We start from the raw sequence: 27,198 nt of genomic DNA on the forward strand, positions 1-27,198 counted from the left end.
ACTTAAGTCTTGTGCAATGCCTCCCTCTCTCTGCATGCTGTTCCTAACTTTTAGGAGTGAAAGGGGGGGGGGGGACATAATCTGTGTGCTATGTGTGCTCTTATGACACAAGCAGCCCTAAGCTGAATTTTCAGCAAGGGCTCAGAAAATGATAACGTTCTGATCAGAATCACAGAAGAGCATACTCTAATTCAAGAGATTATGTTCCTTTTCCTAACGGACAAGTCACAAAATTCTTTTATATTAGAGGATACCTAAGCTTTAGGAGTTGTGGATCTTGTTATGACCACAAGTACTATGCATACTTCTTTTTTTTTTTGTTTATTTAGTAACAAATGGATTTGGCTACTTCCTATACCTGGAATAACCTCTAGAGCAGTGGTTCTCAACCTTCCTAATGCCGTGACCCTTTAATACAGTTCCTCATGTTGTGGTGACCCCCAACCATAAAATTATTTACCCAGTAATTATAATTCATGAGTGTTGTTTTACCTCCAATACTGCTGCTTTCAACACAGTAGCTGCTTTTAACAGAGTAGCTGCTTTCAACACAGCAGCTGCTTTCTACACAGTAGCTGCTCTTTACACATCGGAAATATGTGTTTTCTGATGGTCTTAGGGGACCCCTGTGAAAGGGTCGTTTGACCCCCAAAGGGGTCGCGACCCACAGGTTGAGAACCACTGCTCTAGAGTCCTACAGTTGCTTCACTCATGCAATATTCTTGATGCAGGTAGAATTCTCCCTATGCTTAAAAAAGCCTTCGTTTTTATACCTCAGTAAGGCTGCTTGGACAGATAACACTTGGGTTAGGGTGGTGCCCCCCCACACAGTGACCTTAGCCCACATGGTCTCTATGCCCGACCGGCGGTCATCTTTGGAATTTTATGTAAGTTGAATGCTTGTTTTTATTACATCTTTGGAAATAAAATTACTACACTATCGGATACGTCTCTCCTGGGCTTGTTTTATTCCACAAGCCCCCCAAGGTGATTCCTGACACATGAGAGTGTGCAACATCCCCCTGGTGGCTGATGATGGGAGGTGTTTCCTGATATAAGAGAGCGTGTTACATCCCTCTGGTGGCTAATGACGGAATACCTGGAGATGACACAGAGTACCTGGAGGTAGCTGACCTAATGACCATCCATGTTGCAGTGTCTTGGATCCAGTGGCCAGGAGTAGGTCTTATTTACTCCAATGCGCAATCCATTGCACTATCTGGTTAGTGCAGTCGACATTCACTTTCTATACCACAGATGTCATGGATTTCTCTTAGCATTTTGCAACACCTACGGATTTATTGACTTTGACACCATAGTCACTTTTACTCTTGGCTTTGTCTTCAAGATATCTAGCATATTTTCACATTATTGGTCTTTGCACCAAGCTTTCTATTGTTTATCTGCATATGTATATCATGCATAACGTATTTTAGAATTTATAGTCTAGCTTTAGCGCTGCATACACCGTGTTCCAAATTATTATGCAAATGATATTTTTCATATTTACCTAAATAATTGGATGTAAATAACAGTCCGCATAATTCTCATGTTATCAACTATTAAGAGTACAATTCAAATTTTATTGAACAAACCTCCTAATGATAACAGTATTTTTTTTAAACATAAAACACTTACAATGCACTGTTCCAAATTATTACGCACAGTAAGTTTCAAAACATTTTATAGGTTGTAAAGAACTGAAAATTGTCATTTGTTGTGTTTGCAGCATATTTACTGAAATCAAAAGCTATTTCAATCAAACTTTTAACAACATTTTAACTTTTTAAACATTTTAACAGGTCACGTTACATTTAACATAGGACCCCTTATTTGATAGCAGCTTCACAAGTCTTGCATCCATTGAACTTGTGAGTTTTTGGACCGTTTCTGCTTGAATTTGTTTGCAAGATGTCAGAATAGCCTCCCAGAGCTGCTGTTTGGATGTAAACTTCCTCCCACCCTCATAGATCTTTTGCTTGAGGATGCTCCAAAGGTTTTCAATAGGATTGAAGTCAGGGGAGGATGGAGGCCACACCATGACTTTCTCTCCTTTTATCCCCATAGCAGCCATTGATGCAGAGGTATTCTTTGCAGCATGAGATGGTGCATTGTCATGCATGAAGATGATTTTATTATGGAAAGCATAGTTCTTCCTTCTGTACCAGGGAAGAAAGTGATCAGTCATAAACTCCACATACTTTGCAGAGGTCATCTTTACACCTTCAGGGGCTCTAAAGGGGCCGACCTGCTCTGTTCCCATGATTCCGGGCCAAAACAAGACTCCACCACCGCCTTGCTGACGTCACAGCCTTGTTGGAACAGGGTGGCCGTCCACCAACCATCCACTACTCTATCCATCTGGACCATCCAGGGTTGCACGGCACTCATCAGTGAACAGGACTGTTTGAAAATTAGTCTTCATGTATTTTTCTGCCCAATGCAGCCGTTTCTGCTTGTGAGCATTGGTTAGTGGTGGCTGAATAGAAGATTTATGCACAGTTGCAAGACTCTGGAGGACTCTACACCTTGATGTCCGTGGGACTCCAGAGGCAGGAGCAGCTTCAAATATCTGTTTGCTGCTATGTAATGGTATTTTAGCAGCTGCTCTCTTGATCCGATGCATGGATCTGGCAGAAATCTTCCTCAATGTGCCTTTATCTGCATGAACCCGTCTGTGCTCTGAATCAGCCACAAATCTCTTAATAGTGCGATGATCACGCTTACGTTTTCGTGAAATATCTAATGTTTTCATACCTCGTCCAAGGCATTGAACTATTTCACTCTTTTCAGCAGCAGAGAGATCCTTTTTCTTCCCCATATTGCTTGAAAATGGTGCTCTGTTTAATAATGTGGAACACCGTCCTTTAGTAGTTTTTCCTTAAATTGGCCTCACTGGCCAATCTAATTATCACAAGTGTCCGAGATTGTTTTCAGTGATCAAAAGAGCCCTGACACACAATCCCATCCATGAGTTAAACTGAAAAACAAAATATTGCATTTTTGTGACACTTAAATAGAATTTGCATAATAATTTGGAATGTAGTGTATTTTATGTTTTAACACTTGGGTTAGGTACTACCTCTCAATGACTCAATGCTACCCTGCCCTGTCTGTAATACTTAGGCTACTTTCACACTGATCTGCCGCAAAAACACAGCAAAAACGCATAGGACTTGTGACTTTAAAACTGCACCAAAAACACTTCCCAGAGGCGTTTTTAGGGGGTTTTTTTATGCGCTTTTCAGGCATTTTCCATTGATTTCAATTGGATTGAGGTCCGGACTCTTTGCAGGCCATGCCATTGACATTATGTTTTTTGTTTTTTCTTTAGCTCACCAAACATGCACCAAAGATGCTGCAAGCAGGAGTGTTTACACCGCAGCACAAGCGCAACACTTCAGTGTGAAAACAGACATTCACATACTGTACATAGGGAAGCATTTTTCTTGAGATTTTCAGGCACTTTTTTTAACGCAAAACCACTTTAAAAACTCCTCAGTGTGAAAGTAGCCTTAGGCTTACTCTTGGCCAGACCCCACACAAGTCAGATTTCTTTTAGTAAGATTCTACTATTTCTTCACACCCACACTTCTGGGTGATTCCCCATAATTACAGCAATAATTTAGGTATTTCCTTCAAAGCTCCTAGATATGCCCAAAATGTTTTCTCATATTTAAATCTTCCTTACCCTGATCCCTGTTATATAGGGTAACTCAGGGATATTAACCCCTTTCAGACATAGGGATCTTCCCTCAGGTTTTGAACTATCAAATATTACAACCCCTGGCAAAAAGTATGGAATTACCACTCTTGGAAAATGTTCATTCAGTTGTTTAACTGTGTAGAAAAAAAACTAATCACATCATGCCTCAAAACTATTTTCATTTAACATTCCAACCTTCTGGCTTTAAGAAACACTAAAAAAAATTAAAAAAGAAAGAAAACTGTAGTAAATTGCAACTGTTTTTGCAAATCAAGCCGAGGAAAAAAATATGGAATCGCTCAATTCTGAGGAAAATAATGTGGAATCACCATGTACTTTGCAGTTCTAAAACAAACATCTGCATCAGATTACATCTGCTAATTAGTCTGCAGTTCAAAAAGTGCTTGCACAGCTTGTTGAGCCGTTGCACCAAGCTGATTGACATGAATCATGGCTCCAACAGGAAAGCGGTCAGTTGGAAAAAAAGGAGAGCACTATAAAACTTCTTCAAGAAGGTAAATCATCACGGAATGTTGCAAAAGATGTTGGTTGTTCTCAGTCAGCTGTGTCTAAAATCTGGACCAAGTAAAAAATCTAATGTGAAAGTTGTAAAAGGGAAGCATACTGGTGGACCAAAGAAGACATCAAAGCGTCAAGATAGAAAACGAAATCTGCATTGGGCAGGGTGATGATGCTGGAACTTATGTTTGGTGCCATTCCAATGAAATGTATAAAGACGACTACCTGAAGAAAGCATGCAAATTTCCACAATCATCGATGATATCGGGTTGCATGTCAGGTAAAGGTACGGGGGAGATGACAGTCATTAAATCTTCAATAAATGCACAAGTTTATGTTGAGATTTTGGACACTTTTCTTATTTCAAATGAAAGGATGTTTGGTGATGACCTCATTTTTCAGGATGATAATGCATCTTGCCATAGGGCAAAAGCCGTGAAAACTTTCCCTCAAGAAAGACATATAATGTCAATGGCATGGCCTGCAAAGAGTCCGGACCTCAATCCAATTGAAAATCTCGGGTGGAAATGCAAGAAAATGGTCCATGACAAGGCTCCAACCTGCAAAGCTGATCTGGCAACTGCAATAAGAGAAAGCTGGAGCCGAATTGATGAAGAATACTGTTTGTTGATAGTTATATCCATGTCTCAGAGAAATAAAGTTGTTATAAAAGCCAGAGGTGCTGCAATAAAGTACTAGTAGTGTACTGTAGTGATTTTTTGTTCATGATTCCGGAATATTTTCCTCAGAATGGAGTGATTCCATATTTTTTTTACTCTACTTGATCTGCAAAAACAGATGCAGTTGAGTACAGTCTTCTTTCTTTTTTATTTTTTTAAGTGTTTCTTAAAGCCATAAGGTTGGAATGTTTGGTCCATATTGATATGATAGCATGCCTTTCTATAATGTCAAACCAATCTGCCCATTCTCCTCTGACCTCTGACATCAACAAGGCATTTTCGTCCACACAACTGCCGCTCACTCAATATTTTCGCTGTTTCGGAGTCTTCTCTGTAAACCCTAGAGATGGTTGTGTGTGAAAACCCAGTAGATCAACGGTTTTTTAAATACTCTTTTCTTCCCCATTCTGATGCTCGGTTTGAACTTTAGCAAGTCATCTTGACAACGTTTTGATGCCTAAATGCATTGAGTTGCTGCCATGTTATTGGCTGATTAGCATTTTGTGTTACCAAGCAATTGAACAGGTGTACCTAATAAAGTGGCTGGTGAGTGTATGTAAGAATGATGCAAATTCTTATTCCCTGTGTTTTACCCAGTCCTCAAATTCATTTCATTGGGATGTCTCATGATCTATGAATGCTATGCCTGTGTCCTGTGCTGTAAGGTTACGATAAGAGGAATTTTGACTTGCATGTAAATTCCATATCTTGAAGTACATTACAGGACACATTACACCCCCACCCCCTTATTTATTGGTTATTCTGCATTGCTTGCTACAAAACCAAGGACTCATGAAGTGAGGGAGGGTTATAGGGGAGGTACCCTAGGAGGGCATGTCCTCAAGAGTTTGCCAGTGTCTAGTCTCATGAAGGTACAAGCCTATAACCCATTGTCTATAAATAGTTTGCCTGTGTCCTTTACTTTACATCGGGATATGGAATTTACAGGTAAGTAAACAGTCTGGCTTTTTGTATAGGGAACATTTTTCCTTTTTTGCAGTGCTTGCAGTGAGTAAAAATTTTGAGCTATTTAAGCCAAAGTAAAGCTTGATTTGAATTCCTCATAATATTATGAGAGCATCATACAGATTTGCACATTGATAAGCCCCCAATTCCAAGCATTTTTCTTCTTGCTTATGCCTGACTATTCTCAACATGCAACATCCCATTCTTTTTAATTGTCCGTGTTCAAACTTTTATGCACAGTCACCCTACGCTCTACGCCCTACATGAGTTTTTTCTTTTGTTCGTGTATTCAGTAGTCCCATGTACTTCAATGGGAGCTCCAGTAAATATGCATTATGCACGTTTTCGTGAATGTGTGAAGAATTCCTCTTCTTCTGTAGAACTGCTCTTCTACCCTTGCTCACCCCAGAATACTCCTGAAGCTTGACACATGATACATGACAAAAATGCTGTTACAAAACTCCTGTATATGCCTGTGAAATGCCTGAAAAAATGCTTCAAAATCACCAGGAATTAGCTCTGCTTTTGCTATGATCAGATGTGAATGCAGGCTAATAGTGCAGGCAGCATCTTTGCTGAATAATTTCTGACATAACATTAGTCAAAGAATAGGCCACATGTTTTAGTGTCATGTATCATATTGAGTTTGAGCAGATTCACGTGCTCTGAGGTAAAAGGAAAACCAAAATCTCATCTGTGAGTTTTAAGCAGAAATCAAAGCATACGTATGTAGCAAGCAACTACAACTAAACAAATATACATAGGGAATTCACAGCCATAAAAAAAAGAAAGCTTTTAAAAACACTTTCACATATCGATTACAATATTTTCACTAAGCTCTTCTGGCTCACATTCATATTTACTTGCTATAAGTGTAAAAAAATACATTCCCTTTCAATGTAAAGCCAGAGCAAGTATGAGATGTATTTTTTTCTTTTTAATACCCTAATATGACAGGAATCCTCCGGAGAAGATGGGCACAAATCTCCAAATAGTGGAGGCAGTGGAGCTGTGGGAACAGGCAATCGGCTCACTGCACATATACAGCTAGTATTGTTTTTTTAAAGCAGAACTCCAGGCAGAAGGATTTTTTTTAATATCTGGTATGTACAGCTTTGGCCAAAAGTTTTGAGAATGACACAAATATTCATTTTCACAAAGGTTGCTGCTTCAGTTTTTATGATGGCAATTTGCATATACTCTAGAATGTTATGAAGAGTGATCAGATGAATTGCAATTAATTGCAAAGTCCCTCTTTAACTATGGTTACCTGCAAGGAAATGCATGCAGTCATCATTGCTTTGCACAGAAAGGGATTCACAGACAAGGATATTGCTGCTATTAAGATTGCACCTAAATTAACCATTTATCAGATCATCAAGAACTTCAAGGAACGAGGTTCAATTGTTGTGAAGAAGGCTTCAGGGCACCCAAAAAAGTCCAGCAACCGCTAGGATAATTTCCTAAAGTTGATCCAGCTGCGGAATCGGGGCACCACCAGTACAGAGCTTGCTCAGGAATGGCAGCAGGCAGGTGTGAGTGCATCTGCACGCACAGTGAGGTGAAGACTTTTGGAGGATGACCTGGTGTCAAGAAGGCAGCAAAGAAGCTTTTTCTCTCCAGGAAAACCATGAGGGACAGACCAATATTCTGCAGAAGGTACAGGGATTAGACTGCTGAGGACTGGGGTAAAATAATTTTCTCTGATGAATCCTCTTTTCGGTTGTTTGGGGCATCTGGAAAACACCTTCTCTGGAGAAGAAAAGATGAGTGCTACCATCTGTTCTGTGTCATGCCTATGTTTAGTATTAAGAAAACATCTGCCTCCAAGATCTGTCATAACCTGCTCCACTGTACAGTGTAGGGACTTATTTACCAAGACAGTAACCCTTCTAGCGTAGCATAAGTATATAGCTTGAAAAGCCTTTTTTACCCAGGCTCTGTGAAGGGTCAGTATCTTATTACACATTAAGTGGGTCTCTTGTAAAAATACAATATGTGGTTTATGGGCTGTTAAATATTTAAACATGAGAGAGTGTTTAAATTGTTGTTTGGCCCTCGCACATTCCAAGATATTACCTTAATATCCATTCTGAACAGATGAGAAAAGAGAGGAGACCCAGAAGAGAAAGGCAGTGAGGAGGAACAGAAATAGGGGAAGGGAAGGGGGAACACAGATGACACAAGACCAGTAAGGATAAACCGTTGCAATGTTCCTCCATGCAATAGATGCAATAGCTAGTAGAGTACCTGACCATAAGAGACCTGAGTGTCTGGGAGCTGAACTGGATTAAACATATCCTACCATGTAGCCAAACTTTAACCATTATGGGTTGACGCAGTTTGATTCCCAAAACTTGAAACCTTGAAATGTCGACTAAATGGCGATGTCCATTAACCATCTGTGGGAAATCCAACTTCCAGCAGACAGAACGTTTGCCAACGAAAAATAGGCAGCTCCCACAACAAAATACAGGTCCAGCCAGGAGTAAAAATGCACAGAGAGGGGGGGAGATGTTAAATAAGAGGGAGTAAAAGGATTTCCTATGCCCCATGTAGGTGAATGGGGAAATGGTGCAATCGTGGCAACCAGGGTAGCCATGTGCATTGTGGGCCACAAACAAGCCCTAAGAGTAGAAAAATGTATAGAAGAATATAGTAACCAGTACGCCACTTCCCAGTAAACAGTAATGGTTGAGGAGTGCGCAACAGCTCTAGAGTCACTTGCATCAAGAAAAAAAGGGGCAAAGTTACCTCAGGGTGAGTAGCCAGGTATCTGCATCTTCACGGGAGTCAAAGAAGCTAACCATGCCATTATGGGAAACATGGAAGTGACTTGGGTAAGTCATATGGAATATTCTTGTCCTGCAGCTTGCATCGGACTTCAGTGAAGCTTTTGCGTTTGCGCTGCAGCTCCGCGGAGAAATCTGGACACAGTTGAACAACTGTATTTTCAAAAGGTAGAGAACGGTGCTTCCTAGCCTCCGAAAAGATCTTGTGACAGTCCCTATAATTGAGAAACTAGACAAGGAATGGTTGTGGAGGAGATCTGGTGGTTTTCTTGCCCAGGGGCACCCTATGGGCACGTTCTACCACATAAGTGGCCAAAATGTTTTTCAGATGGAGCAGTTCCTTAAGAAATGAGTCTGCAAATTCTGCAGGTTTATCTCTTTCAGTGCCCTCAGGCAGCCCCAGGACCCCGACATTTTGCAGCGTAGGTGGTTCTCAGCATCATCCGCGTTAGCAATTAAAAAGCGGACGGTGCTCTGCAGGGATTAAAGGGTAGCCTTTGAGATGCGAGATTCCATTTCAGACAGCCAACCTCTGATTCTGTCTAGGTCATTCCTGATAAGGTTGCATTCTTCAACCACCCTGTCAAACCAGACCAGGAGCGGAGTGATGTCTTGCATTGCTCTATGGCTCCCAGGATGACTGATGTATCTGAAAACCCCCCCAGCTGGGGTGTATCCTCCGCCATATGCAAGTCAGAATGGAGAGCCCTCAGGCGCGCAGCCAAGATGGCGTCGGAGCATGTGGAAGAGGAAGCCGTCTGCTCCCTCCCAACAGGGATACTAGTCTTTTTGAGTTTAGATGGCATCCTAATATAGTCGCTGGCAGTAGCTGTGCACTTTGACCTAATAAATACTGTAAACAGGAGAGCAACAGAAATGGCAGGATGAATTAGGATTCCAGGAGCTCCTCAGGCATAGTGTCAGCTCTACATCTGTTCACGCCCCCATGTCATGCCAACAGTAAAGCATCCTAATACCAATATGAACGGTACAAAAACATCCTCCGAGAGCAACATCTTCCAATCTTCAGAACAGTTTGGTGACGAACAATGCCTTTTCCAGCATGTTGGAGCACCTTGCCATAAAGCATAAGTGATAACTAAGCTGCTTGGGGAAAAAACATCAAAATTTTGGGTCCATGGCCAGGGAACTCCCCAGACCTTAATGCCATTGAGAACTTGTGGTCAATCCTCAAGAGGCCAGTGAACTAAAAAACCCAACATATTCTGACAAACTCCAAGCATTGATGCAAGAATGAGCTTCCATCAGTTAGGATATGGCCCAGAAGTTGATTGACAGCATGCCATGGTGAATTGCAGAGGTCTTGAAAAAGAAGGGTCAACACTTCAGATGTGGACTCTGCATAAACTTAATGTAACTATCAATAAAAGCCTTTTACACTTATGAAATGCTTGTAATTATACTTCAGTATACCATAGTAACATCTGACAAAAAGATCTAAAAACACTGATGCAATAGACTTTGAGAAAATGTGTATTTGTGTCATTCTCAAAACTTTAGACCAGGGCTATAAACATTACCTATGGTGAGGTGTATGTCATGGCTGGCTTGCTGCTTTATATTTCAAAACTTATATTTATTTCTGTAAATTTGGGTTTATGCTGGATAGTACAGCTCTCACTATACCTTCAGCCTGCTACAGATATGAGAGCTGTGGCTTTCATATCCGGAAGCATTAGTGTCACTTATCCACCCCCCAGTCCTCTTGTCATGGTGACCATTGCATTTACTTCAGCAGAGATAATGTTCATACATACACCAGAAACTAAAAGGAAATGTTTCTGCCTGGAGTTCTACAAACGATATTCTTTTTTTTATTTGTTTTTTTTTTTGGATACACATGTGAAAGTTAATTAAAAGAAAAGTATGACCAAAGCTTTTTTGGCCCTGCTTCTCTTCTGGATCACAGGAGTACACTTACTTGTTCTCTCCCATGACCCGCTGTCAACTGATGTCACAGAGCTGCTCCAGGCTCTGGAAGGATCCTGACAATATTGTCGGGGTCCACTCAGATGCCTGACTAGCAGCTGGCTCAGCCTCTCAGCCCACCGCTGAGAGCCTGAGCCAGCCGTGCTTGCCCCCTCCACAGCCTGGAGCTGCAGTGAGCGCTGGAGGGGCAGAGAGCCGTTACTGACGATCACCACTTTCTGCTCAGAGCGGACCCAGAACTGAGCAATCAGCAGTCATGTGATCATTCTTTTTTTTTTATGTAGCTCACACTTCTCCTTTAACTAATTATTGGGCCACTGGACTGGAACAAGCATATAAATAAGGACTTTTGAATTTGACCCTGCATTTCCTGATCTGTTTTCTTGGTCAGGGTAGGGTCTCAGCATTAAAGCTAGAGGGTTAGCATAACTAGCATTTTCAGACAACAGACAGTAATGGCAGCCCCTCTATTTCTCTCATGGCAAGTTTCTTAGTAACACAGACACTTTGGTAAAATTATGAACAAGATTTGAATAAAAGTCTTGTTTCTGTATATGATATATACAGTAAATTGGAATGCCATATCGTTCCTTTAGATATACAGGCCCTGTTTTCTGTTTGTAGTACTACACAAAGGTTATGCTTTGCTATTCCTCCGTTTAGTGCAAGTCTATGAGTTGACTGAATCATCTCATTAAAAACAATGTGCCCTCTATCCAGGGAATTAATAGACATCCTTTTAAACTTTGTTAGGGCACAGCACTAAAAGAGACAGCCCGACTCAAATCCTTTTTTGGTCCATACTGGATACTCCTTCTTGAGTGCGCTGACACCCTCCCTCCCCAACGACTGCACCCATCATACCGATGGCATGGATGAGGAGTTTTATATTACGGGTGGGTGGAGCCTGATGGGGAACTGAGAGATTAGTCTGCTTTACCTTTGACTGAAAAGGCAGTGCCAGTATTAAAAATGACCTCAATTTGCTGCACACACTCACAGTGTTACTGACAATAGCTTGCCTGAATTAGGCACAAGTCCCTTTCCACAAATAACTTATGCAGTCAAGGGAACCAATTACCTTTTAGAAAACTGCAGCTTTGTAAAATGGTCATTAGTTTTATTGTCTTACCTGTAGGCTGTTCAAGCCCCCCCGGTAGCCTGGCCTAAAAACCCCAGGTAGCAGTCCCCATGTCCTTGTTGCTAGGAGATGAAGACCATCCGTTTTTATTCCTGTAATGCTGAGAGTAAGCATCTAACAATTTTCATATCCAAGCAACAAGGCAGGACATGGAGATTGCTAACGAGTAGTTTTTGTCCAGGATTCTGGCTGGGGCCCAAATGACGTACAGGTATGAAATTTAAAAAAATTTAAATTTTACAATATGTTCATTTTACTGCACAGTATTTTGCTGTTCTTAAGAGTCAGAGTAATTGCACTGAGCCAATGAGAGTCCTCTCTAGTGGCTAAACTGCAATCATTATTCACTAAAATAACATTATGGACGAGCAATTTTTTTATTTTAATTTCCTCTAAGGAAAATGCTATAATAATTTATAATATGTATTTAATAAAATGTATGTTCTGTTTTAGAAGGATTATAGGCTACATTTGGGATATCTGAAATTTAACTGTTTTTATTTTTTAACAAAGCATAACCATTTGTTAAAATATGTATATCATAAAAATGAATGTTGTATTTACAGCCTGATCTTCAAAAGAAGACCGAGGAGTTTCTGAAACTAGGTAGCTCCCAATCAAGCAGGTAATTGCTTTATTTACATAGTTTAAAACTGAAATGGCTGTGTTTAGGGAACAAGCATTTTGAAAACTAGAATATTATCCTAGCCTTATTTTATTTTTTAATATCATTGTGCTAAAAAGTAAATGTGTTTAATATCCAAGGGTACAGTGAGAGATTGACTCCCATTCTGCCTATAAAACACTTTCATAACTTCTGTCACTGTTGCTCTATAGGATATATGCACTATTGAACATCTTAATTAACTTGGGTGCTGTTTTATAACTTCTAACCCATGATATTCCCCTTTGTATTGTGATTGTAACAGAAAAGTTGTCTTATTTGTTCTGTGTGTACTGAAATCGCCAACCCTATCAGGCATGAAGAGCCCACAAGTGTATTTTGCCTAAAACATCCACCCGGCTCTAGGCTTCTGCCCCTGTTGCCTTGTAATTGATCCAGTTTTGGCTACATATATTATATTTCTAAAGTACTTTATTGCCATTTTAAAGGCTAAGTTCACCTTTTGTAAAAAAAAAAAAATTTAATTTTTTATTGTGCAGGCAAAACTTTTGCATTTATAATTTTTTTTACATTGCAACCTGAAAAGCATTGCACGCACGATAAGCAGATCGTGGGAGCAATTCCTGGTTCCTGCAAACTCTCAGTCAGCTGTCTGCCCATACCTCCTGTTCAGGCAGGCAGTTACTGAATGGCAGGAAGAATCAGTGAACTATAAGACTACTCTTACCAGCGCCCTCACAGTTAATTGAGAACTAAAAGCCATATGCGGCAATAGCAGACAATACTTTCAGTCTATTCATTCACAGGAAACTGTGAATGAATGACACACCTGTGTGGGTGCAGGGAGTAGAACCCATGCGGATACAGGGAGAAGAGAGGAGCGTTGGTGGTGGGAAGTGGGTGTATAGGAGCATGTTACATGCTACACCCTAAATATGGGTGTAACATGTAACATGCTTCTAAAGGTGAACTTATTCTTTAACTGTTTTTTTTTTTTAACAGAAGGTATCAAATTCCAAGTTAGTTGCAGCATTGGTTTCCAGGGAACAATGCTATATATGAAAGGTTACACTATAAAAAAAAATGCCATGGTTATAAAGACTTTTCAGTTTCTAAAGAAACCTTAACCAATCCACACAGCATAACTCCCTAGGTCCTATAGCCTTGCTAAAGCCACCATGGAAGGAGAAACAAGAAGACACTCCCTTGCTGAATCTGAAGTATTTTGTTGAAATTACGGCAAATATAAAAGCGGGATCACAGTTAATACCTGTGTCTGTTCATCAGGCTCATTATGGCGCTAAATGCATCCAGGTATTAACTGCAATCCTGCAATTGTATTTATCGGTGGTTGATTAAAATGCTTTGATGCAGTGAAGACCAACTGCAAATTTCTACTGTGCAACAACTGTTTGCTACTGTCACAAGTTGCCATGATTCATGCAGTAAGCTAAAATGATTTGCTATAAAGTCCACAATAAAACATGAACAACACTTAGTCTACTGGAACCCTTGCTGTGTCAGTAGTAATGCACTATGCGTGATGCCACTGAAGGGCACTTAAAGTTAAACTGGTATATTTTGTCACTTTCCATGTAAAAGGATCCTCTTAGGACAATACATTAGCTTTTACCTCCTGGAAGTCAATGATTCTAGTTTTCCATGGAGTGCTCCTTATGCAGAGTGTGATGTCCTACCCTACCACAGACCAACCACACATTAACCCTTTCTGCAGTCATAACACTAACCAATGCAATAACTCTTCAGTATATACATTTAACCCCTTGTTTACATTTTTATCTTTCCTGTGGAGAGATCCTTTGCCTTGAAGACTGAAGATTAACCTTTCCTGCACTAAAACCTGTGTGTGCTAGAGGATGTCTTTGTGCAACTCATAGAAGCAGGCTAATTTTGGTGTAGCGTCATTTCTGCAGTATCATGTGGCTGCCCCACTCCCACTACACCTACGACTGGGCAATGGAGGCTTCAGCTGATCCAGGTCACACCTTTTTTGACAGGTTCTGTTTAAGCCATGAGCAGTGTGGGCGGGAGGAGCCTGAACATGGCGGCTGTGGGAAGCGAGTGGCTCTAGCTTGCTGCTAGCTCCCGCTTCCCAACCTCCCCAGTGACCCGTTGTAGAAACCGTCTCACCGGAGTCTGGAGGGCCGTGGAGCTGGGCCCGGAGAGCCGGAGATGGCCGTGGGACGGAGGCTGCAGAGACGCGCCGGTTCCCCCGGCGCTTCGTAAAGAGAGAGAGATCCAAGCGGCTGGGAAGTGAGGTGATGTGGAGGAAACACGTAACCAGCCGCGGAGGATCTCTGGGGGGAAAGAGAAGAGCGGCCGGCGTCCTGATGTGACAGGGAGCTGCCGCTCCGCTGTTACCGGCTTTTTTTCTTTTTTGTGGCTCGCTACCCCCGGCTTACTGCAGACTACTACCCTCGGCCGGCTGATTGATCCTGGACCAGGGAGACCCGGGAATACCAGGAGAACCACCCTGTGTCCCTGGGGCGAAATTCAGATGGAAAAAGTGAAGCACAGTGTCGGAGATCCAGAGGAATCCCCCCCAGGACTGAGCTGAGCTGCTGTGAAGGATCCCCACTCAAGCCTGGAGCCGCTGTCGGGGTGAGTGAGAGCTGATGGGGGCTTATGGCGTAGTAGATCCCTAAGTGACATTAGGGACAAAGGGGCCAAGGAGGTGAGGGGAGGATTCCCTGGGTCTAGAAGAGAACAAGAGAAGAGCCCTAGGCGCTTCAGGAGAACAAAAAATAAGGAAAAAATAACAAGTATATCAGGTCCACAAATCACAAAGGAGCGGTATAATCCCATCCAGAGAATATAGAAGAGAAAAGACATATAGAGGATATGAAGAATAAAGGTCCCAAGGGAGCAGGGCTCAAAGGGTCTCAAACAGGCACGATAAGGAAGTTTACATCACATGGACATATTACGCCAGAAAGGGCCCAAGGCGCAAGCGCAAAAGGGGAAATGGACACAGGAAATAGTCCTAGATTATCACTGGACAAATAGCGGATGGCTTGGGGAAACAAGATCTTGATGGTGAACTACAAGTACCAAATAAGAAGGAGATGATAGAAATGTTTCAAAGTCTGGAGAAAACGATAAAACATGAAATGACAGCTATTCGAAACGATTTAGGGCATTTGCTATTGAGAATGGAAGAAACAGAGGAGAAAGTTAAAACCCAGGCCCAAACCATAGATAATCTAAGGAAAAAAACAGCCCATCTAGAGAAAACTCAGAAAAAACTGCTCTATAGGATGGAAGTGCAAGAAAATAAAGAAAGAAGGAGTAACCTTAGAGTACGAGGAATTCCAGAGTCTGTAAAAAGGGGAACACTATATGAATTAGTAAATAAAATTTTAAACTCCATAAGAGACAGACCTGAAACAGACGGGATTAAACTAGATGGAGTGTTCAGAACAGGAAAGTTCCAACAAGCTACTGAGAAAGAAAGACCGAGAGATATAATTGTTCAGTTCCAAAAATTTGGGGTCAAGGATGAGATATGGAAGAAGATCAAAGGAAGATCATTAATTAAATATGGAGACTTGACTATCCAAATTTATGCGGATTTAACATCAGAGACTCTATGGAGGAGGAGATCCCTGAGACCCCTGTTGGAGCAAATGAGAAAGCAGAATGTGCAGTATAGATGGGGTAATTCAGCATCTTTAATTGGGTGGAAAAATGGGGTTACAGCTTATCTGAGATCCCCGGAAGATCTGAGAGACTTTTGTGATAGACTGGACTTGCAAAGATTGGAGATAGCTGGCTGGGAAGAAAAAGAAGAAGAAAAGGAAGCTACGGTTGACACAAGAAAAGAGGACTGGCAGCGGGTGGGGGGGAGGAGGAGGGAGGTCTTGGGGTTGGTGAGAGAAGGGAGGGTGACTTAGGTAAAAAATATTTTTTTCCTTTTTTTTTTTCTCTTACTCTCCCATCCCCCCTACCCCACCCCTGTCAATGTGGAAGTCCTTAAGGAAGCTCTGGTTAAGGGAGTGGAGTAAAGGTTATTCTCGAGCCCAGTTGATAGAGAAAGGGGATCTGGGGAGGCCGGAGAAGGGGTAGCCGTCCATGGGCGGAGCTTACGCCCAAAAATTTTAAATCAATCGTGGAACCGTATCCACAAATGATTTGTAGGCAGATTACAAGCCTAAAAATGGGTAGGGGAAAAAAGAAAAAGGGGGGGTGGAGGCGGGGGGGTGAGATGGGGATTGAGGGGTGGTGGTGGGTGAGGGGGGTTGGGTGGGAGAGAGCGGGGGGAGGGGAGGTTGGGTTAATATTCTGCAAGATAGAAGGATCTAAGAGGAGGAAGCGAGTTAGAGGAGAGATAGACAGAACAAAGTAGGATGGAAGAAATACAGTTTATAACATATAATGTGAACGGGTTGAACTCCCCTGGGAAAAGATTTAAGTTGTTTAAAGAGTTACATCATAGGGCAACATCAGTGGTATTTTTACAAGAAACACATTTTGAGATAGAGTCAAATGTAAAATTAAAATCTAAATATTTTCCAACATGGTATTACGCTGACTCTCCAATTAAAAGAGCAAAAGGGGTGGCAATAGGGTTGGCAAAGAACATGAGATTTGAGTTGGAGGATAGAAAGACCGATCCGGAGGGGAGGTTCTTGTTCTTGAAAGGCAAATTACAGGGAATCGAGTGCACGTTAGCCAATATATATTGCCCCAACAAAAATCCGGAGATCTATTTGAAGGGTCTGCTGAAAAAATTGATAGACTTTAAAAAAGGGCGTTTGATAGTAGCAGGAGATTTAAATCTCTGTATGGATCCACAAAAAGATACAACCTCCCCTGTGCAGAGAGAAGGTGGTAGGTCTCTGAGAGCTTTGAAAAAAGCGATCCACGAGTACCAACTTGTGGACACCTGGAGAATTATGCATATGAAAGACAGAGACTATACCTTCTTCTCCAATGCACATGAGATATATTCGAGACTGGACTATATCCTAATAGATCACCAACTTATAGAACTGTTGGTTAAAATAGAAATAGAGATGAGTACATTCTCGGACTATGCCCCTGTCATTATGAAAATGGGATGGGGGAGACGGTGGACGGGAGGCCTAGGATGGAGACTAAATGAGGCCCTTCTCTTGGACAAAGATATAGCTCAGAAGATTGGGGAAGAGATTGAGGTATATTTTAAGGAGAATGAGACAGAGGAAGTATCGACAGCTACAGTATGGGAAAGTCACAAGGCATATATAAGAGGAATCCTGATTGCGATGGGAGCAAGGAAGAAAAGAGAAAGAAGAGAGAGGGTCAGTGGGCTCCTAAAAGAAATCATGGACTTGGAGCAGATACAAAAGAAGAAAATAACAAGAGATACAAAACAGAAGTTAATGAATAAAAAAGATGAGCTAGAGAGATTGATGGAAGAGGAAAGGAGAAGAGTATATAATAAGGTATTAAGTGAAAGATATAGATGGGGAGATAGACCAGGAAAATACTTAATGAGAGCTCTGAATAAAAAGAAAAATAGAAATTACATAGAAAAGATAAAAAAACCCTAACGGGGAGTTGGTTTACTCAACTAAGGAGATTATTAAAGTCTTTACGGAATACTATAGAAAGTTGTATAATATTAGACCCCAAAGCTCGTCAAAAGAAACTGGAGAGGATATTAAAGAAAAAGGAAGAACTATTTAAAAAACGCAGGATTACCAAAGTTAAGTGAGGTACAACTGAATGCCCTAGATGTGGAAATTTCCCAAGATGAAATAAAAACAGCACTAAGAAGTACGGGGGGTGAAAAAAGCCCAGGACCAGATGGGTACACAGTTAATTACTATAAAAAATATAGTGAAATATTGTTACCTAAGTTAAAGAAGTATATGAACGATTTGGGAGGAGGGATGGAGGGTAGAAGAGAATCTCTTCAGGCCCATGTTGTACTCATTCATAAGGAAGGAAAAGACCCCTCTCAGTGTTCCAGCTATAGACCAATTTCATTATTGAACACCGATACTAAGTTGTACGCAAAGGTCCTAGCAAATAGGCTGAAAGATCTAATGCCAGAATGGATCCATGGAGACCAGGTGGGTTTTGTCCCAGGGAGAGAGGGTAGGGACAACGGGTTGAGAACTCTGATGCTAATCCAGAAAAGTAGAAAAGGGAAAGCCCCGGTGGTGCTGTTGTCGATTGATGCCGAGAAGGCGTTCGATAGAGTGAACTGGGGCTTCATGATGGACAACCTAGAAGTGTTGGGGATTGGAGAGAGAATGCGTGAGTGGATAGGTAAACTATACAGGGAACCCACCGCAATTATTACGGTAAATGGAGAGAGATCGGAATCCATAGGGATGACCAATGGAACAAGACAGGGCTGTCCTCTGTCCCCCCTGCTATATGTTTTGTCATTGGAACCCCTGTTGTCAATGATAAGGAACAGTGGTGCGGTAAAGGGAATCCAGATCGAAAATATAGACCACAAAGTAGCGGCCTATGCAGATGACCTATTATTCTATGTAGGTAACCCCCGAATAACATTACCAAATATAATGAAATTTTTGAAGGAGTATGGGGAACTATCAAACTTAAAAATGAATCCAACAAAAACAGAGATCCTGAACATCAATATATTAAAGAGTGAAAAGGAAAAGTTACAAAAAGAATTCCCCTTTATATGGAGAGAAAAAGATTTAAAATACCTAGGGATAAAACTCGCTATCTCTTACAAACAACTGTATAGATTAAACTATATTTCCTTAATAAATGAGACTAAGGAAGAATTGAAAATATTAGGAGGAAACCCATCATGGATAGGACGTATAAACCTAGTTAAAATGGTAATTATACCTAAAATACTGTATAGATTCCAAATGGTTCCGATTAAACTCCCAGAGTCTTTTTTTAAGATAATAAAAAAAATGTTAACAAGATATATTTGGAGGAATAAAAAACCAAGAATATCATATGAAATACTGAGTAGGACTAAAGAAAAAGGGGGAATGGGACTACCCGACGTCAAGAGATATTATAAAGCAGTAATTTTAGCAAGAATTTATGATTGGACATTTAACCAGAAGGGGAAGAGTTGGGTAAAAATTGAAAATGCACTGAGTGGGATTAGTTTGAGTAAGATGATATGGATTCCAGCACATTATAGAAAAATTTATGAAAACACAAGTAATTACACTTTAAATGTTTTAAGGGTATGGGATAATTTACACAAAAATATGAAATGGGAATTCAACTCTATATTAATACCTCTTGCAAATACTGATTACTTCCCCCCAGGAAAGGATGAGATATCAGGGAGATGGTTTGAGAGGGAAGATGTCCAACTGAGAGATGTACTGGTAGAGGGGAAATTGAGATCATTTAAAGAACTTAAAGAGAAGAAGGGAGATATTTTTATTAGAATAGATGAGTGGAAATATTACCAACTAAAATGTTTTATTGGGAAATTACCAAAACCCTTGAGATTAAAGAAGGAGTGGAATATGTTTGAAAGGCTGTTAGAAACACGTAGAGATGGGAAACATGGTATTGCAAAAATTTATAGAATACTCACAGAATTAGACACAGACACAAAGTTAATTTTTATAACGAAGTGGGAAAGAGATATGGAGGTGGTGTTAGATGAGGATCAACAGAAAAAGATATTTAGATTGACACACGAGAACGTTAGTATGAGAGAAGTGGAGGTTAACTATAAATGTTTGACACGATGGCACATTACACCGAAAAAAAAAAAAAAAAAAAGCCATGAGCAGTGTGGTCCACAACTAAATTCCTGTAGCTGATCCTTGCCTGTTGAGTACCCGAAACAGTTACAATAACTTCACAAACTGTGAAATAAATGTACATGTCAACATCAATTCCTATAAGATGTGAATGAAATGAAATATATATGAAAGCAGTCTCTGTGCACTCACAGCATCAATTATTCATCTGTTGCTGTTTTGTCTGCTGAAGATTTTTATCAGCTGCATTTAACTGAACAGATTACTAATGGATCCTTCTTATGAACATCACTAGTTTACTTTTATACTCCTGCTTCTGGTTTATGCTGCCCAATGTCACAGTGATTAGAGCAAAACATCTTTACTATACAAAATGTCCTGAAAATGGTTTCTTGTTCAACTATTAAACAAGTTACTGGCTTTTTACCAGATATTGCCAGCAAAGCATAAGTCATAGAAGCCACTACTTACTATTTGCTTCCCTGTATTTTGAACACATATGGATATTTATGGATTGAAACAGCCACTGGCCTTTAATCTTGAAAATTTTCCTTATCAAAATATCACTAAGTTTTTGGTTCTTTGACCTACTAAGTCAGAGGTGGGAAGTATTTTTCTTTGTACTGCATTATGTAAAATGAATGAAGACTGCATTAACTGGAGCAAAACATCCTTGTAATTCCAGTAATAGTGAGTGAAGCTGGGGATATATCTGCAGTGATGTAACTGCCATAAACTGTGAATATAAGAAGCCGATGGGGTGTTTTCATTCTATGTGCATCCACAAAAGTTAATAATAGCTTTGGATAGTCAACTGGCTTTTGTGTTTTCATGCAACACTACCAAGCTAAAATAGTAACAGATACAAAGCCATCCACAACTCTGCCCCCAGCTACATCATCAAGCTTATCACAAAATATCATCCAAACTGTTCTCTTTGCTCTTACTAAGAATTCTCCTGCCTTCTAGTTCCCACGTCACCTCTTCCCATGCTTGCATTCAGGAATTCTCCAGTCTCTCTTATCCTCTGGAACTCCCTACCCCAGTCTGTTCAGTTCTCTGCTATTTTGTCCACCATTAGGTGAGCTCTGAAAATTCTTCTTTGAAGTCTATCCCACCTGTATGTAACAACTGAACTATTACTTTTTCCATCAACTAATATCCGCACATTGTGCCACTGGCTCCTCCCTTTTAGATTGTAAACTGTCATGAGCAAGGCCATTCTAAACCTCTTCCTTCTTGATTTGCATTGCCTCCCTTTATATTTTAAAGTACTGTGCAAACAAGTGCTATTTACTGTAAATCCTGAATAATAATAATAATAATAATGGCTGTGGGAAAGCACAAAATGCAGGAAAATTTGCAGTACCGCATTTTGCCACGATTTGTGGTTTACCACAGCCGGCGGTTAAAGTAGGCTCGTGTACATGGAGCCTAATACTTTTTTCTTAAAGCAGTTGTAAAGCTTATTTTCTTTCTTAAAATGAGAAACATGTTATACGTTCAACTTACCTGCTCTGTGTAATGGTTTTGCACAGGTAAATATTTAAGGGGGGCTGGGAGGAGCAGCTATTGAAAGGTTTGGGGTTTTTTTTAGTTATTGCAGAGAATTGCCTTTATAACCACTTTAATTGTACAGTACAGAACACCAGACAAAGTCTTACAGAGTTATTTGCTGCTGCCTTCAGGCAGAGCTGTTAGTATCCCCATATAACTCCTGCCACACCCAGCAATCCTCTGTTTTTCGCTAGTGCCTTTTGGTGATGGATTTCTCTCTTCTACTGTGAAGAGAGTCCCACTATTTCATTGTGGATTTTTCTTGCATGGATTCTTCAAGTGACTACACACTACAGTGACTATGGCTACATACACAGCTTACAGATCGGTGTCCCTCTGCAAGCCTCAAGGACCATACCTGGACTTTACTAGACAGAAGACGTGGATCCAGCCTGTTGTATTCCCTTGGGTGCATGGACACTGCGTGAGGTGTTTTGCTTGGTATGCAGAGAAATGCATGGGTTAGTTGCAGGATGTTATACAGATCCAGGGCAGTGGCGAGCCACACTGGTGTGATCCAGTTCCTTAAGGATCCCTCAGTGCTATGCCTTTGCAAGATGGGAGCACTTAATTTCCCCTAAAAGAAAACTGTGGCCTATTCTTCATGCTCTGAAGAATAGAGGTGGAAGACATTCCGATGATCCTCATGGCACCAAATTGGGCCAGAAGAATGTTGTACTTATATGTACTCAGGCTTCTGGCGGATGTTCCTTGGCTGCTTAGAGACCGGCAAGGTCCTCCATCCTGCTTTTTGGTCAATGGCTTTGACTGCCTGGTTGTTGAAGTCCTGATAAACCTGAGGGTTCGACATTTATCAGATTCAGTCATTCTTATGTTTCTCAAAACAAAGTAGTCCACTTCACGCAAGGCACCATTGTACCTGGAAAATGTACTTTGGTGCAACAGGAGGAAGGGCAGCTCTCAGCCTTCACTATCCTCTTCAGTGACCGCTGGCCTCTCACTCCCTTGTGAAGGCCTATGTGCAGTGGATGGCTCATTTAACTTCCGCAGGCACTCTCCAGTGACACCACAGTATTCCAACCTGGTCCTGTCAGCCATCCAGGGGCCTCCATTTGAACCTAATGGAGACATTCCCTTGACAGACCTTACACACAAGGTGGTTTTCCATGTACACAGTTTCACCAGGGAGATGTTCAGGCCTCTGCTGATGCCAGTTTCAGACGTACAGTGCTCCAGTATGGTGTCTGAGGTAGGATTCTTGATAAGGTAAGGTAAGGTAAGCGGGCCTATTGACATTTATTTATTTGTTCCCTTTCCTCATTTATATTACTTTTGGATGTTCCAGGCATCTAAGACTATGCCTGTGTCCGGTACAGTACAATTAACAAAACAGGATATTTGACCTACCTGTAACATCCTTTCCTGGAGTACAGTATAGGATTTAGGTCTCTCTGCCCTCTGTTCTGACATTTTCTTCTAATTGCTTGCAAACAAACTGAGAATTGCTGAGAGTAGGAGGGGTTATTTGGTTGTCTTAACAGTTCTGCTTTGCCGGCTATTAGCTACCTGAAGGTAGATCAATATAACCAAGTTGTCTAAGACAATGCCTGTGTCCTGTTCTGTACTCCAAGAAGCAAGTTTTACAAAAATACAGTACACAAATCCTGTTTTTTATTGCCTTATTTTCTTTGTTTCTGTCCATTTAGATTTTGTACCCTGCACCATAGTGCTGTATAGTTGCATATTAGTGTAATGTAGCACCATTCATTGTGGTGGTCCACTGCCAGAAATTCTGCATGCATGATTTTTGATTCATTGTGGTACATTAGGAAGCCCATTCAGATGAATGGGCTTCCTTAACACAGCATGTGTTAACATACTTTAATTTAACATGCTACAGTGGACCAGGTACAAATTTACCTTTATAGTCAGTAAAATTGTAGGTAATAATGTATGCATGGAACTCCTGCCATCAACTTGCCTCTTTGTCTTTCTGAGTATTACTTAAAAATTGGAAAAGGATTTTCTGTTAAAAAAAAAATATTGGAATAGGAAAAGTGTTAGCCATTATGGTGGTGCTAGCTTTGTATTGTAGAAAACCATCTTCTCTGCACTCATGTGGTCAAGTTATCCCTTTAATGCTAAGGACTCGTTTTCTATGAATTTTAGGCTTAAGCCAAACTCCTGGAGCCAAGTCCCACTTTTGGCTAATAAAGAAAATAGAAGTAAACTTTATGTCACAACATGGTGGTATGAATCATTCAAATAGCTGAACAGAGTTGAAAATACTTTGCCAGATAAAAATGTTTGTATATAATTGTATTCATCTATTTGGTTGGAATTCGTTTTCAACAATTGTTGGTAAACCGTAAACTCTATTTCTTTTGTACAACAGATCTATATCTGCCCAACAAAACAAAAAGTCAGCCAAGCACAGAACACCAAATTCCGCTAAGTCACGCTATATGGGAACTTTAACCGTATTAGACAAATCGGTCTATGAAAATAATGGTGAAATAGAAGCTGCAGATACTTTGCGCGCCACTGTTTACCAGGTAATTACTGACTGAACGCTTACTTGTGTAATTGAAATAGTATTACAGAACAGAAAGCCAAACTTAAAATTAGGCCACTCAATAGTTGAGTGCTGTACTATCTGTCTAAACTGTAATCCATATTTTCATCAGTAGGGCACATTTGTCTTTGTTTTCACTTCTTAATTATGTTCTTTAATATGAAATTGGAATACTTGAAATTTTTGTTCGATGTAGAGGTTTTTTTTAACTTGTTTATTTATCTGACAATAACATACAATTTGTGCGGTGTCTGTTGCAGCCTTATCAAAAGTACTTTGTAAACTGGAGATCCTAAACTAAGGGTAATTGCACATGGTACTGATGTATGAACATCAGATATTCCTAGGATGAGAGACACAAGGTTGGGCTTTATATCACTTGCACGTATTTGCATGTACATGTACCCACACATAAAAAATTTCTCAGCTTGTTTTTAATCAAGGGAAGGTGGCACTTAAAATTACTGGCAGATTGTGTGGGTGGGAAATTTGAAGCACTGCAGCCAGCAACTACATGGCGGCTGCAGGATTGGTTCCTCTGTCTAAGCCTGCAGAGACCAACCTGGGAACGTCATCACGCCTATGCCATGATCCATGGTGCGCTCCATCTACAGCAAGGGAGTGATTGGCCGGCTCTCTCCACCCATTCCAGAGGCACAATCAGCGCTACACAGTGTCTGGATGGACTCCTCCTCTTTCCCATATACAGATATGCCTGTTACATTCTTTTAAAATGTGAGTGGCCGACATTGGGTTTAATACATTTTCTTTGGATACTGCAGTTAGAGGCACTTTTCATCTCTTTCTCATTTATGCTATAGGGTCTGCTACAACTCCTGGATCAGCTTGCCCTAAGTGTCATACACCTACAGTCTAATTTAATTTATTTTTATATTGGATTCTGTGCATTCTGTGGACTTTAAAACTTTGCACTTTGTCTCCATTGTCACTATAAAAGGAAAAAAAACAACAACACAGTAACTGTTTATGATATGCGGGTCTTGTACAAACTGTCCTCCGATTAGAAATTTGACATCCTTTAATGTATATGTGAACCGTTACACTGTAAAACACCCATTCAGGGTAAAATAGAAATGAAAGACAAAACATTTGTGTAGAGATATAAAAAGCATTATAAGCACCTTTTTTACCTTTTTTTATAAGTGATCACATTCCCTCTGTTCTCAGCTGCATAGGGAACTCTGAGAGCTAGCGGAGGAGAAACAGGAGCACACTGATCTTCCCAGTGAATGGCTGTGCAGAGAGGAAGCATGTTAGGGCAAGTCTGATGATTGGATAAGAGTAAGCTGAGTTCTCAGCACAGCTAGAGAACTGACTGCTCTGTGTTTTCATACCTGTCGTGGTCATTTTTTAATAGGAAAGCAGAGGGACTGGCAGGAACACAAGGGATTCCACACAAAGGAAGCAATACAAAGAGCACAGGATACATTTTCATACAAGTACATGATACAGCAGACACATATCAAGGACATGAAATCTTGGGTTGACATATTCTTTAAAATTCCAAGTTATTCGCGCTGTAAAGCACCAAAAAGGAATGCAACTTTACCTTCTACATTTTACAAAACAATGATTAATATATTGTGTTTATGTGCCCTAAAATTAAATTTAGTGTAATTTTTTTACTGAAAATATACCCTTGATAAACAGTTGCATCAATATTGTGTATCATATACAAAATGCAACTTCCACAATTTTTTCTCCTGGGTCTCTTCTTCCACAGAATATATAATGTTTGGGGGTCTACCTAATCGTCAGACCTAAAATGTTCATTTTAGCATGTGTTAATAAATTGCAAAAATAGCTCTAGCAATGGAAGAGTTAAATGGTAAGAAATGGCAGATTATGAGGAAGGAAATGTATGAGGAAAGTCAAGGAAATTAAGTCCCTGCATTGTGGTGACATAGAAAAGGCTTGGTGTCCCTTCCTCTCAGCGGATGAAACAGTGGTGGCATTTCTGCAGAAACTGAGGTTCAGCAAACAAAATAGAAAATGTAAACCCATTTTAAATAGTGTCTTAATCTGTTTTTGTACCATCCTGCACAGCAACATTTAAACTGGGAGAGGTAGCAGCTCTGTAAACCAATGTAATTTAATTTGTTGGTTGGAGGAGAAAACAAAGCGAAGACTTTAACAGTAGCAGCTTTTCCTTTATGATCTAATCACAGCTTGACCAGGCCCTTTTGCTTTGACTGCAGTGGTCATGGACCGAATATAGCTTGGATTATAAAACTGGCTTTATTGTATTGAATTTTTTTTTTTTGCTAAAAAGAGTTCAACTTTGTATTTAGCTGTTTGCTTTTAATACGGTGGCATAACAATACAGGTCACAGCTCACATACTTCACCACTGAAGTTGGCATCAAGGGAATATGTGACTTTCGTTACCCTGTGCTCCTCTAATACCCCTCCCCTGTTCTTCTTTTAGAATGTTCCAATCAGGGATGCTGCCAGTTCAATGACAGTCTCAAAACAGAGGTTTTTTAAAAAGCTGTAATGCTCTCCTGATATAAATAAAATGAAAAGTAGAAAAGAAAGCTTGGCTATATTGAATACTTAGGTTAGTGAATAAATAGAGCTTTTGTACAAAACCAAGGCCTGGTGCAGCTAACCTTTCAAGATGTATTAAAAACTATTTTTCCCCCAACATCCGTTTTACAGGAGCCACACTTAACATTTATGTCCCTCTTCTGGGATTGCATTGTCAGGTTAAGCCTTTATTCTTGTCTTTGTTGCCTCACCACTTCATGAAAATTCTCCACCCTTTGCAGCTGTATCTAGACTTATGGGTTCGTATTTTGTACAGAGCCATTATGGTCATTTCACAAAATGTTATATTTAATCAAATGTTTAAAAGAACATCTATTCAGTTGTGTTAACCTATAAAAGATTACATTTCAGAAGATTAGTAGAGTCAGAACTAAAAGCTCATTTTGTGTAATAATGTAATCGGAAACTTGTTTTTACTCTATGTAC

General features: G+C 40.4%; 1 protein-coding gene across 2 annotated transcripts in view; it reads left to right on the plus strand.

Moving 5' to 3' along the window:
* Positions 1-27,198, plus strand: part of MAP9 (microtubule associated protein 9) — a 132,072-nt gene that overhangs the window by 67,306 nt on the left and 37,568 nt on the right. For both annotated transcript variants that reach the window (XM_089670420.1, XM_089670421.1), the window contains exons 8-9: positions 12,321-12,379; positions 24,023-24,182. In XM_089670420.1, coding sequence (XP_089526546.1) covers positions 12,321-12,379; positions 24,023-24,182 — 219 coding nt within the window. The remainder of the gene's footprint in view (positions 1-12,320; positions 12,380-24,022; positions 24,183-27,198) is intronic.

This window comes from Staurois parvus, unplaced genomic scaffold, assembly GCF_062004578.1.
Source record: "Staurois parvus isolate SC_StPar_1 unplaced genomic scaffold, SC_StPar_1.0 ptg000090l, whole genome shotgun sequence".
NCBI lineage: Eukaryota > Metazoa > Chordata > Amphibia > Anura > Ranidae > Staurois > Staurois parvus.